At 48.1% G+C, this 13372-nt stretch overlaps 2 protein-coding genes across 4 annotated transcripts in view; one reads left to right on the top strand and one right to left on the bottom strand.

The window, feature by feature from the left end:
- Positions 1 to 12155, top strand: part of LOC135394990 (leucine-rich repeat-containing protein 24-like) — a 133217-nt gene extending 121062 nt beyond the window's left edge. For all 3 annotated transcript variants that reach the window (XM_064626134.1, XM_064626136.1, XM_064626135.1), the window contains 2 exons: positions 6796 to 7763; positions 8771 to 12155. In XM_064626134.1, the coding sequence (XP_064482204.1) occupies positions 6883 to 7763; positions 8771 to 9686 (1797 nt within the window). In that variant the 5' untranslated portion in view covers positions 6796 to 6882 and the 3' untranslated portion in view covers positions 9687 to 12155. The remainder of the gene's footprint in view (positions 1 to 6795; positions 7764 to 8770) is intronic.
- Positions 1 to 13372, bottom strand: part of LOC135395963 (uncharacterized) — a 372855-nt gene that overhangs the window by 208990 nt on the left and 150493 nt on the right. The gene's annotated exons all lie outside the window — the stretch shown is intronic.

The following is a 13372-nucleotide window of genomic DNA, read 5'->3' as shown; positions in this document are numbered from 1 at the left end:
GTGTCCTACTAGCGATTTATCTTCGTTCGGAGCTGCGTTATCTGATTCAGCATGGTTGGACGTGGAAGTGTATTTTTGTATAACTTTCCTCGTACAAGTTTTTCACAAACTTTGAAAATTTGTACCGGCGCAAAGGTGGTCGTGGTAGTGATGGAACTGTTTGCCGTATAGTCGGCCACGCTTAGGCGGGCAACGTCACGACTATCGCACGGGTGGATCGTGCGTCCTGGGCAGACTTCACAGGGAACTGTGCCGACATTTGTCTTAAAGCGTCTGGGGAAAAAACACAGCCGGCGCCCGGATTCGAACCCGGGTCACCCTCCCAGTCTCGGCGTGGAATGCAACCGGTGCAACATCATATAGGAACACCTATGGATTGCGCCACTAACACAAATGTTGTGAATATCGAACTTGTGAATAGGAATCTTATGAGAACTTGAAGAGTAACGAAGTAGAAGCTTCTGGGTGGGGGGTGGGTGGTATGTTAGGAGTTGCAGAAGACGTCGGGAAACGAGTTCAATTTCTGCTTTTTGTCACAGACAGACAAGCAAATGTTACAGTTAAAATGGGAAGTATGACAGCACGCACGTGCAGAGTCTTGGGTTGCGTCGCTCTGCCACTGCATCAGCCATTGCTTTCAAGAATGGTTGGTGGGCATTTCAATTCCGGAAGGCCCAAGGAAGCTGGTCCACGCGTGATAAGGCGATGTCAGGACGACGCGTGTCCAACAGCACCATATCCGCCAACCATCTGAAAGCAGAAATGGCCCTCGTTGTCTCCAAGTGTATGATCCCATTCACCTTTGAAAGACATCGTCCGGCAAACCACGAGTGCCGCGAAACTCACCGATTCGCACAAGCGCGCTCGAGTGGACTTTGCCCGACGAAACCATCAGCAGCGACTGGGGGTTTCTTCTCATCGGCGTGTCTTTCTAGAGTTCCACGTTCCATGTGATCTTCACCCATGACAAGTTTAATCTGGACGTCTCCCGTCTCTACTGGAGGAATTGCGCAGGGACACCCTTTACCATCCCGTATGAAACTTCGGTGGCAGACCAGCGATTGTTTTGGGCGCCTTCTGCAGCAAGGGCGTGCTTAATGTCGCCTTCGTCGGATGTAGAATGTACTCAGTAGCCTATCAGACGGTCCTGAAAGGTCGCCTTATTCCGTTCCTTCGTCGTCGATGTGTCAGGGCGTAGTCTTCTAGCAATTCAATGTTGTAGTACACGCGAGCCAGCCCACCCGAGCAATGCTGGAGGCCAACGAGGTCATGGTCCTGCCTTGACCTGAAGCCATTGGAAAACCTCTGGGGAATCGTTGTGCGCAGGATTTACACGAACGACGCCAGCATGGTACGCGTCAAGAGCTCGAAACGGATGCGAGGAAGTCCATCGATACAGACACACAACCTAATTGAGTGTTCAACAGCGTCACCTCGACGTTATTGCTGCCAATGGAGGCCCTACGAAGTATTGTGCGATGTTTTGTGCTTCTTGCGCACGTGTTACAATACATTTCACAAATTATTAATAAATTAGATAAGAAATTTCATATCCGAAAATATTTCAAAGACACGCCATAACTTACGATTCGGTACATTTTCTGGTTAATAGCACCATTTTCAATTCAACCCAGCACATAGTATGTGACAAACAATCCCCCTTGCTTCCTCTTTTCTTTGAGTAATACCTCTCGTAAGCAGTTATTACGTCGTTCGCGTTATTCTTATAACACCGACCGAAAGCTTCCATTCAGTATTCAATAACGAGTACTGGATCCAAGAAAAGGCGGCGGCGTACACTGCCGCGTTCAGAAGCGCCATCTGCAAACATTGTTCCGTTTAATGACGCGGTAATCTTCGAAGCTCGAGTTTCGCATGACCTTGCGTAACCTCTCGTACTAATTGCATTAGGAAGAGGATGCAGTGCCGGGGCATCGAACGCTCATGCTTCAGGATATAATCAGCGGTTGCTTGAACCGCAGCTTGGAATATCGCGTTCTAGCAAACTTGGAACCGATTCTCAAATTAAAACCCTGCTTTCGCTCCGGGTTGCGACCAGAATAGATCGTGAAAAAAAAATATAGTCGCTGCGCATTCATCGATTGTTTCAAGATATATATCGCAGGTATAAGATCCCAGCCCAGGCAGATCCATCGACTGGTGGCGCCATCTCATTTGGTCTGTTGTGAAGGTCTTTTCGCACTGTTTCTGGAACCTCTTCACGACGACTGGCAGTTTCTTTATTCAGTGTTTGCGCGCGAAGCAGCTGGGGCTATAAGCGGTGTACAGACGTGGACGGATGGAGAGAGGACAGCAGCAAGGAGTGAGAGACAGAGTGATTAGTATGCGTGATTTAGCCCACCTCAGAGGGAAATGTCCCAACATCCGTCTGGGAGAATGTCGGAAAACCTCATCCAGCGCAGCTGGTGGGGAGGATGTGAACTCACCGCCTTCCAGTATTCAGCATGACATTGGAGCTAGCACCAGCGAGGGAATGACGACCACGACCGGCCTCTCTTGCGAACCGCAATCGACTTACGTAATTTAGCCTCACCACTCCTTCAGACGAGGAGGTCAGCCTTAATGATGATGGACAACTGTCCCACATCATCATCATCATCATCCGCGTGTGCATGTCATTATTTTACACAAACACAAACTATTCTTGCGGCTGGGATGATCAAAGTCTATGACACGTGGGTACGTTCACCTCACTAGGTTCAGGCACGCGTTGGCTTTAATCCGGTGTGTTACAAAAGCAGGCTGTGAGCGTTTTAGTGACTCTTCACACGCGTGCAAACTGTCACAAAAAGTGTATGCCTTTCATCTTTATTCTATCTGCCGCAAAGGCATGGCATACGCCTTCCTGCGACAATTTTCGAGTACTCAAAACTGTCACAAGAAAACATCCAACCTGTGTGACGATCGTCAATATTACATAGGTGCGAGAGCACCAGAGTAAGCCGAGGCGGTCATGGAAGCACAGATTGAAAAGAGTATAATGTTTCGGGAACACTCTATAACCTGCACCCAACCGTTTCTTGAAAGCGAGTCTCATACCGATACAATTGGAATTGTTTAGAAAGTATCATTTACCACCCTCGCGAAATAAAATAACAGCCCCCAAGCAACCTCAGTTCAAGGTACGAGAGCGAAAAAAAAAAAAAAAATCTCCTCGAGGCACATTCTGCTTCCAACTTGGTTGTCTGCGCAGCTTTATCTGCAATTTTTCTTTCAAACTACTCATTTCCCGCAAAAAAGTTGTAAATAAAAAAGACATAATAGAAGGAACGACGACGAAAACACATTTTATTTCTTCAAATTGAAGTCAGGAGGGCGGTGGTATAGAGGAGGCGACTCCATTGAAATCGACGGAGACCCCACGCTCCAGAGAGCAGGCAGAATTTAATGGAGTTGCCCTGTTCGCGGCATGCGCTTTCAACAGAGCATCGTGCTTATTACGAAGCCGCAATGATCCTTCTGCTGGCTTTTCTTCCGCGCACTTCCGGGCCTCATTTTCTGTCGATACAACCCTCCTTGTGAAGCTGTTCGATTGACGAAAGAAGGAAAAACCTTGGCTATTTTACTTTTTCGAGCGTGCGAGGGCCCTCTGTCGTTAGTGGTCCTCGGGGGAGAGGGTGACGCAGTAAATACGGGAATGGGAGGATTGTCGAAAATGGACGTCGTTGCCTTTGTTGCCTTGGCAACGCGTTTCGGAAATATTCACGTTTCTAAAGAGGTTGTAAAACGAGTTTTGAAGTCGTTCAAAAGGGGGGATCGTTATTTTACCTAGTGCTCGCTCGGGGTTTCATACTTTTCCCGAAATCGAGAGTGAACTTGGCAAAAGTGAGCGTCAACAACCCGCCATCTCTTTTAACTGTAGGGGAATCGCTTTTCAATGAAACGTCGACGACATTTACCGGGGGTTAAAAGCATAATGTACTAAGTCAACAAGTAGTTCACGAAAAAGCCTTTGAGAAACAGCGCCAGAGGTTGAACCAGGCCCCCTCCTGATTACCGGTCAGGGGTCGGATTCACAAACGCGAGCGTAAGTTACGCTAAGATGCGCTAAGACGTCGTAGCCTGCGACGCGCGTACGACGGCGTCGTATGCGCGATTCACAAAGCTATCGTAGTGGAGAGGGTACCCCCTTTGACGAGGAAGAGGAAGTTGCTCGCTTCCTGTCACGTGCACCTCGGAGACAAACAGTCAAAGGGTGCGAGGCTATGTTTTCGCTATGGTAACGATGACGAAAATGTGTGGTCGCACCAATAGGAGTCCTCCCATTAGAAAAAGACGAAGTTGTTCGTCCCCAAATGTTTTGTTACTGCACGTGCTCTCGGTCTTTCGGTAGCCATAATGGATGCCATGCAATCACAGGCGAAACTCGCGTTCGATGACACAGCAAATATATACCCAGTATGTTCGTCTCGGAGACGGGGGGGGGGGGGGGTGAGGGTGTCTTGTAAACGGTGTGTGGCACTCAGTTTTGCAGTTTTTATGGCTTCTTTTGCCTTTCTTGCAGACAATTTGGAGGGGTGTTGGGGGTGTCTTAGCGGGATGTAGGGGATGCTTTAAAAATCTCTGCGACCCGATTTTACGGAGCACAAAGTTGAAGCATTTGTTGAAGGTTACCAAGCAAAAAAGTGCCTCAATGTCACTTTGGAATGGTCTCGAAGGTTCTGTAGCAAAGTACAATACGTTGGCGCGTATTACGGAGTCTGTTTCCCATCTCCAAATTCACCGCTGCCAAATAACGCCGCCATCTTTCTTCGTAAGACTGCTCGGGAGCTCTCGCAGGATTCTGCCGTAAGCTGCGAAGATTTTGCGACGCGCGCCCTTCGTGAATCTACACTTCGTCGTAACTTTCCCGTACGACGGAGTTACGAAAGATTCCGTCGCACGAGCTCTTTGTGAATCCGGCCCCTGGACTGTTACCTTTACTTTTCTTTTTTTTTACTAATTACAATAATGCTAGCTTTACACCACACTGGTATGACCTTCTCGTGAATTGGGGGGCCTCGAGTAATCAGGACGTTCAGATCATATACTCCTTTCCACTCACTCTTATATGTTTTTTTCACTCACTCACTCACACATTCATACACGAGGCAGGCAGCTGCTGAGAACAGAGGGGGCAAACGAGCCGAGGCGAGCTCCATCTATACAGTCTGAAAACAGAAGCGTACGCCTTTTTGCGACAATTTGGATCTACGATAATTGCTGCAGAAAGGCGTACGCCCCCTTCTTTCTTCAAATCACAATCGATAACCCTATCATTCGGGGGAGTGACTTACGTGCTATGCGGTGAAGTACTGTTTTTAGAGTGTAGGGACAAACACAACACACCCCAGACCGGTAATCGTGAGGCTCCAGCTTCAAACCCTGGCGCTTGCACTCATTGGCTTTTTCGTGAATTACTTCGTCCCTTAGGCTCTTGGAGGCTCTATATGTGTGGAGCTCGTTTGCCTGCCTGTGTGATATATACTGACACGTAAAAATGATCACCGGGAACGCAAATCCGCTAGCGCACATAACTCGCACATGAACGCGCATATTGACCTTCCGAAACTCTTAAAGTGGCCGAGTCATATTTCACAGCCTCAACCTTCCGAGGCGGAGAGCGATAACCCCGGCCGTCATCCATTCTAATCACCGGTCAGTTCCGAGTGACGAAATTGCGCGTGCCCTCTTCCTATGCATCATTCCCGGCAGAGTGCGTTGGTAGAACATCTCGAAACACTCGCCCTCTTCTTATCGGAGATACTTTTAGGGCGACACATTTTTGAGGAGGCACGACTGCATGCAGGAACCACAGGATGTTTAATTAGCATCCCTGCAATTGTGGTGGTGGGCTTATCGCTCTCAACGCGCCAGAGCCTCCCCTGTGTTCAGTTGGTTTGAGGACCACGATAATGAGCGTCGGGGGTTATCGGGCTCATCCCGGCCGGCCGCCCGTCTGCCCAGTGAATAGCCTGCTTACAATGGTGGCCTGTACGAGGACGGCGCATTCAGGCCTAATTTTGTCAACATATTGTGGGTGCATGCTCAGCGTCTCTTTTATATCTTTTGAAGTATACAGACAGGGCGCTGGTACAGCGCGTCTGCTTTGTGTCGCGTTACACTGTGCGGTGCATCTTCATTTTGTGTCGCGGAAAACCTAGACGAAAAAAGGCGAACGAGGTATCCCAAGTTTCCAGCTGGACGGCGCGTTCTGTGGTATTTGATAAAAAATTTTAACGCTACAGTTGATTGGGAAGGATCACCTTGTGCAGTGAAGTTCATTAACTGGCTAGTGGAATAGCAGTATTCTAGAATTTAGTGTTTGTCACTCTTAGTTATAGTACAACAACAACTTTATTTTGTGATTATGTTTGGGGAGTCTCATCGGCGGGGGCGATGCTCTACCCCATTGCTGGTGGTAATGTGGTGAAATGCCTCACAGTAGCTATAGTACAGTGTGCTGTGGAACGCTTCAGAATTTATATCTTAGAAAGAGGCCATATCCGCGGAAATCAGCCAGATAGTGCAGTTGTACCAGACCGGGTTATGGAATTATTCGACTATAATTCCTCGTTTGCACGTTTCGCACAGCTGTTGGCTTGGTGTGGTGAGACAATATCGGGAGTGTTGCCCCCATGAAGATGGACGGCTACTCCAGTTATCGTAACTGAACGAAAAAAGCGGTACAACCACGTTCATGGTCACTGTAAATCCATCAACTTGGTGTCTGTAAAAAAAAAAATGCCTCGAGGATATTATTTTTTTACTCTTTTCCCTTTTGTTCTTCCACAGTTGATGCTATGAGTCCTCCTGCCAGCATCCAGGCTACGTGAACTAGTGCCAAGACTACCCCCCACCTTCTCTGAAGGACCGTACAAGATGGACCACCTCCTAAAAACCTTCCTGGTCCTGGTGAGCCTGCTGTCTTCAGCGCGGGCTTCCTCCTGTCCACAAGCGTGCGTCTGCAAATGGAAGGGCGGCAAACAGACAGCCGAGTGCGTCAGTAAGGGCCTCTTCTCCGTACCCGCCGGTTTGCCGCCCGGCATCCAAGTGATCGACCTGGAGAAGAACAACTTCCACTCACTTCCTTCGAGAACGTTCCAGGAACGCGGTCTCGTCAACCTCCAGAGGATATTCCTCTCCGAGTGCAACCTGGGACGCATCGCTGCCGAAGCCTTCCACCAACTCACCAACCTCATCGAGCTCGACATCAGTAGAAACCTGCTGACCTCAGTTCCGACGTCAGCGCTGCACGGAGTGCCGCACCTCCGCAAGCTCCAGCTGAGCGGTAACCCAATTGCCGCGCTGGAGAACGGCAGCTTCGCCGGACTACGTCATCTTACTTACCTTCATCTGTCCAACTGTCAGTTGACCACCATAGAGCTGGGCGCATTGGATGGTTTGGACGCGCTCGAGTTCCTCATGTTGGACGGGAACCGGCTGGCTACCTTACGGGCCGAGTCGGTGTCCGTGCTGCCTCGGCTGTCGACGCTCTACCTAAATGGCAACCCCTGGCGGTGCGACTGTAGGCTCAGTAGCCTTCGAAGGTGGATGGAGGCGAGGAATATTCCGCTCAGCGTCCCTCCGCGCTGCGCTGAGCCGGATAGGCTGGAAGAACTCTCCTGGGAAGGATTGCCTCTGGAAGAGTTTGCGTGTATGCCGGAGATTGCGCTCACCGCCGATATCTTCGTAAACGTTGAGGAGGGACGCAATGCTACGCTCACGTGTAGGATACACGCACAACCTGCTGCTATTATTCGGTGAGTGTGCGAAGGTTTCCAATGTACTACATTTGAAAGGAGCTCTAGCGAACGTTAATTAATTCTCGGCCAGTGTTGAATCGAAGCCGTTGATTCCTAACCTTTCCTTTCTTTTTTTCTTAATAAACATATCCCCCCCTCCGTTGATTCGGTGTTCACACAAAAAGGAAGTTAAGAATTGACCTGGTCAGCGCACCCGTGGGTTTCAAATGTAGAAAAGGACATAGGGAGAAAACTCAGACCAGCAATGAAGCTTTAATACATTCGGTGCGCGGAGGAACAACAGGGTGGGGAGGAGGGTGCAACATCGTCGTATCGACAAAGCAAGAAATTTGAGACAAGAGCGGCAGTTGAGAGGCTCGCAGACAACGTTTTCCAGAAACGGCGTGCTTCCGAGGTTAAAATAGCTTCTTTGAATGTCAGTTTCTGGCCTGGGAAACGTTATCTGCCAGCTTAACCGCTAGTCTCATGTTTCGGGCTTACGAGACTCACGCTCTCGAGACTTCCCCTCACCCCTTTGTTCCTTCGTGTACTGAATGTACATAAAGCTGTACATTCATTTGGTACACCTCCTCTCCTTGTCTACACCCCATACTCTGGAGTATGCTCCCTACGTCATTGTAAAAGACGGTGTGCCAATATTCAGTACCATAGTTACCTGTTATTTGACCTTTGAGACTGTATTGCTGCGTGTTGCCTATAACGGGGCACACTCTATGCCCATCCTCCTCCCACTATTAAGAGGGAAAATACATTAATTTTGTCCGCGTTGTCACGTATCCCATACGCTTTGTCCAAATGACTCTTTTGTGATGTGTCGCGCTACAAACGGCACTAGGCTTTTCCGAGTAAACGCGACAAGGGGAATCAAAATATGAAATCGAATACACACAATTGTTCGGTTCAGAGGTCCTTACGCGTGCGCGCCGAACGCGGTCCAGTACACAGATTTGTCCAAATGCCTCATTTATGCGGACGCCATCTTACAACATATTATATGCACGCAGGTGGGAAGCAGCCGGCTGGTCTTCCTATAACTGGACGGGTCCGGAGCCCGAACGCTTTCGCGTCCACCAGGACCAGAACGGACCCTTCCAGATAAGCTCCTTATTTATCTCCGCCGTTGGCATGGACGACAGCGGCCTCTTCGTCTGCTCGGCCGAGAACAGAGCCGGACTCTCTTCCACAAACTTCACCTTGACGGTGTTCCGTCCTCCAGCCGCCGTCGCCAGTGGATTATCGAAAACCCAGAAGGTGGGCATCGTACTCGGCAGCTTCATGGTCGTCGTCATCCTGGGCGTCCTGCTATGCCTAGTCATCGTGCGTCAGCGAGCCATCGCCGCAGCGGCGGCCTCCGACACCAAAGTTCCTTCCGGCGTCAACTTCCTCAAACAACTGACCGTCAAGAAGGCCGAAGTCGTGGAAGTGACCACGCCGACAAAAGCTACGGAGTTTTCCGAGAAGCCGCCGCCGCCTAGGCACGAAAACGGAAGCTCCGGGTACGCTTCCGACCAGCAACATACTCCAGACCTGGTGAGTAAAAGCACCGGAATCTCTGGCTACAGACTAGCGCCTTTGGAGCCAGACGTCTATGGAGGCATAGGCAACGGCTACGCCAATCCGGCCGATTCCAGTTATCGACGGTACGGGCCGTGCGACCTTAGCGACTACGCCTTGGGACCTCTTCCCGAAGAGACGTACTCCAACGGATCCACAGCCCAATTACCCTGGCGGGAAGACCCTTACTACAGTGACCAATCCAGCCCGACGCATCAAATGGGCAGTTCTTCAGGAGTACCTCAGCATAGTGCACAACAACCGAAGCGAAGTTTGCCACATCATGCTGTCCATCTACCTGTCGAGGCGAGGTATTCCCCGGACGAAGGGTACGCCGAAGGCAACTACGAGGGCACCGAAGTGTGAATGTTTGGGAAAAAAAGGAAGAGCTGGGATCTATGCCAAAAACGTAAAAATCCAAGAACAGACACGTTGCGTCTCTACAACGCTGGTCTGCGCTGACTTGAGTACGGTGACTAGATGGCATCCGGGTTCTTACGGGATGTTCTTACTACAAGAACGAGGAACTCAAGCGGAGCACGGATTGGCGCATCAATAGTATGAAGGATAGATACCTTTTTTGTGTACAGCCCAGAAAAAAGACTGCATACAAAACTGCATCGATGAGGAAGTCTCGCTCTGTTGAGACATGTGGCGCGCAGTAACGGCTGACAGCGTGTGGAGCAGGCCGAGAGACCTGAATGTCTTTCCTACGGACTCATTTTGTGAAAGCTGACCGTGTGTTTGTGCGTGTCAAGAAAAAACTCGGGCAGCATGTTGTGCTGAAGAACACATGGTGTGAACTGAAGCATCCTGGTGGTTTTATACCCTTCCTGTAGAGGCGTATATGTAACACCTAGCTTGAAAGAGATATTGTAATTATGTTCCTGTACCAAATTTTATGTTGCATTTTTTTCTCAGTGTACCTAAAGAGCATACCGCCCACCGGCACGTGTGGAACACCGGTGCAATGAACACGTCCCTTAGGGGGAAAAGGAGGTTTTTCTCAATCTGAATGAAGTTTAAACGTGTCAGTATCAGTATTTATATGAGATGCGTAGATTCAGCCTGCACGCAACACCGCTTCCCCTTGTTTTTACGCGAGACAGACCAAAGGAAATATGCCTTTGAAAATGGCCCTGAAGGCAGAAGGAACCTTCCTTGTTTTGTAGGTCTGAGGAAATTTACAGACTTCATACCAGAATTCATATTTGGGGTACCGTACACAAAATGGAAACAACGACCAGTGCATTCCACAGGGTGTAACAGCAAGGAGGCCGCACAAATCATACGCGATGTACAGGGATGATACATTCCACGCGAGCAATACTGGGCGGACTGGTATTTTACCGGTACACGCACACTGGAATGTCGATGATAATCCCCTGTCGTAAGGCATACTATATTGATAGGCCGGTTACTTGGGATGCGCGCCAAAGCGACTGTTTCATCGGTGAATCTTTTACGTGAGCAAACCTCTTTTCCTTTTGTGCATACCCCTTCTTGTTGAAACATACCCGTTAAAGACCAAAGAATCGGAATCGCGGGTCGAGGCAGACAAACAAGACTGCTTTCCGAGTTCCGCATGATTAGTTCATTGCAGGGAAGCTACCAACAATAACTTATGAACTATGTCATGGTTCATAACTGTCATGTCATTCTCCCTATTATTATTTTTCGTCAACATCAACATCGAACATGTCATGGTGTGTTCCTTCAGTTTCGACGGTGTAAAACACAGGAGCTGTACCTTGTGGTTGTATGTTTTTTGAGTAGCGTACTCGATGAAGATGGAAAGCTCGAAATTCTGGGATACGGCTTTGTAATGTTAGTGCGGGTCTTCAAGTATTTTAGTTGTGCCCGGATGAAATCAGGCGTCTCACATTTTACAGGCAGCTTCTTCAGGTTCGGTTGGGATGGGTGTTTATGGGAGAATTACCCAACGAATAATCATTCAGAGATTCTTCCGCATAATTTTCCGTATTCCCAACGAAGAACCGCGTCATTTTTCAACGGTATCTGCCGTTCGCCAACCTAACGAGTTATCGATCTCGTAAGACCAAAAATTTCGAATCGCCGACTATTTTTAGTGCACTTCTAAAAAAAATCTAAACCTCTCCGCTAGCATTACACCGCTAACTCCTCCGTCTATTAGAGTTCCGAACCGTATACAGCAATCCAAACACACCAATCAGGTGCCGAAAATAGGTCAATGAGAACAATGCTCAATCAAGAGAAACGCATTTTGAGCAACTGGTCAATCTTCGAACGAGGTTCTTCTTTTCCCACGCAAAAAGAAAACGGAAGCTTTGACGCAACGAACGCGTATATGTTATTACAAAGAGCGATTCCTAATGCGAATATCAAAAATGCGTACGCCGAAAGAGAAATAATGGCTTTGGACAAGAATTTAAACTCCGTAAAAAGCTTCCAATGCAGTCGTCGAAAAAAGCCCCCCCCACCCCCCGAAATATAATACATCTATTCCCCTTCCCGAAGGATTCATTGGGCCGTGAAACAGCAACCGCTCCGGTGCACTTTCCCCGCTAGCGACAAGACATTATTCTTTCGTAGAATCCAGTCGTAAGACATCCAACATTTTTTTCCCCCCTTTTATTTCTCTAGGTTTGCACGACAGCCAACAAAAGACAAGCCGACTGTATGTATGTGTTTATCCTGATATGTGTGGATATATTTATTACCGCAAAGGTATTCCTTTGTCGTGCGAAAAAAAAAAATACACGCTAAGACAAGGACTGATACGCAGTACTGTGAAAAAAAAACTGAAAAGAACAATAAAAGTGTTGCACCGGGTTTTAATAAACAAACAACAACTGAGAATTGAGTAGTGTCTGGGTGGGGTGCGTTGATGAGTGCGTTTTGGGTCGTGGCTCGTTCTTTTTAAATTTTTTTTAAAAATGAAATATGATACTTGACGCGTGTGAATCTCCTTTGCAGTAAATAACACCGCCATCTGCTCGCCAGCTCGCTCCCTATACTTTGAAGCGTAAAGCTAGCTTCCCCGCGCGAACATCTACAGTCCGGTAAAGCACGCTTTACAGGACCTGCAAGTATTGAATTCCAGTGATGGCCACTAACTACTTCTACAGTAGTTTAACTATAACTACTAACTACTTTGTGATTGAGTAGTTTAACTAGTAGTTCAACTACTTTTCAGGGGAGTAGTTAAAACTACTTTTTAACTACTGCAATCTAGTTTAACCACATCTATAACTACTTAACGTTGTCCACCAACACCAATCCCTTGTAGTGTTCTTGTCACCTAAATATGAATCAGAAGCAATAACAAACTTTGGCTCAAGCCACTGCTACGATCGTCAAATACAAAGCTTGCGGCGGGATTCTTTCTGTGCCTAGTCGATAAACTAAGTTGCAGAATTATTTCACAGCAAATCAAATAAGGCTTCACTAGACAAGCATTAGGAGTGAAGATTTAGTACACATGCACGACACAATTGCTCTGCACCGCCGTTCTCATCAAACAAGTAGCTCAAGGTAAAAGTCAGTAACCTAACTACTGTAGTTAACTACTTAAAATAGTAGTTTAACTAGTAGTTGCCACTACATTTCTGCCACTAGTTGATAACTACTTTTTAACTACAACCAGGTAGTTTAACTAGCAGTTTAACTACATGTAGTTAACTACTGGCCATCACTGTTGAATTCTAGCTGGTTTCTTGCTTCCAAATGCCTTTAACAAACACTAGAACCCTACCCATGAAGCCGGGGATAATTTCTTCCGACGCAAACATCTGCCCTTATCACGTGTTAGGTGCGTCACCTTGAGGACCGGCTGAGGAAATATTCAGATAACGCCTCACCAAGAACTTCCACCACCATTCGGAGCCATCCAGTAAAGTCTACCGTTCAATTCTTCCTTCTCTCATTCCACAAGCGAGGGACGATGAACTGAGCAGGCGAACGACTGCCTCTATTCCTGACACTTAGTCGAGGGCTTGTACCTCCCTTGAGGAGCGGGGTAATCTCTCTCAGGAGCCACTCTTCACTTTGACTTCGTCAGTGCAACCTCG

Source organism: Ornithodoros turicata, chromosome 5, assembly GCF_037126465.1.
Source record: "Ornithodoros turicata isolate Travis chromosome 5, ASM3712646v1, whole genome shotgun sequence".
Taxonomy (NCBI): Eukaryota; Metazoa; Arthropoda; class Arachnida; order Ixodida; family Argasidae; genus Ornithodoros; species Ornithodoros turicata.
This window is presented reverse-complemented; position numbering and strand designations above follow the sequence as displayed.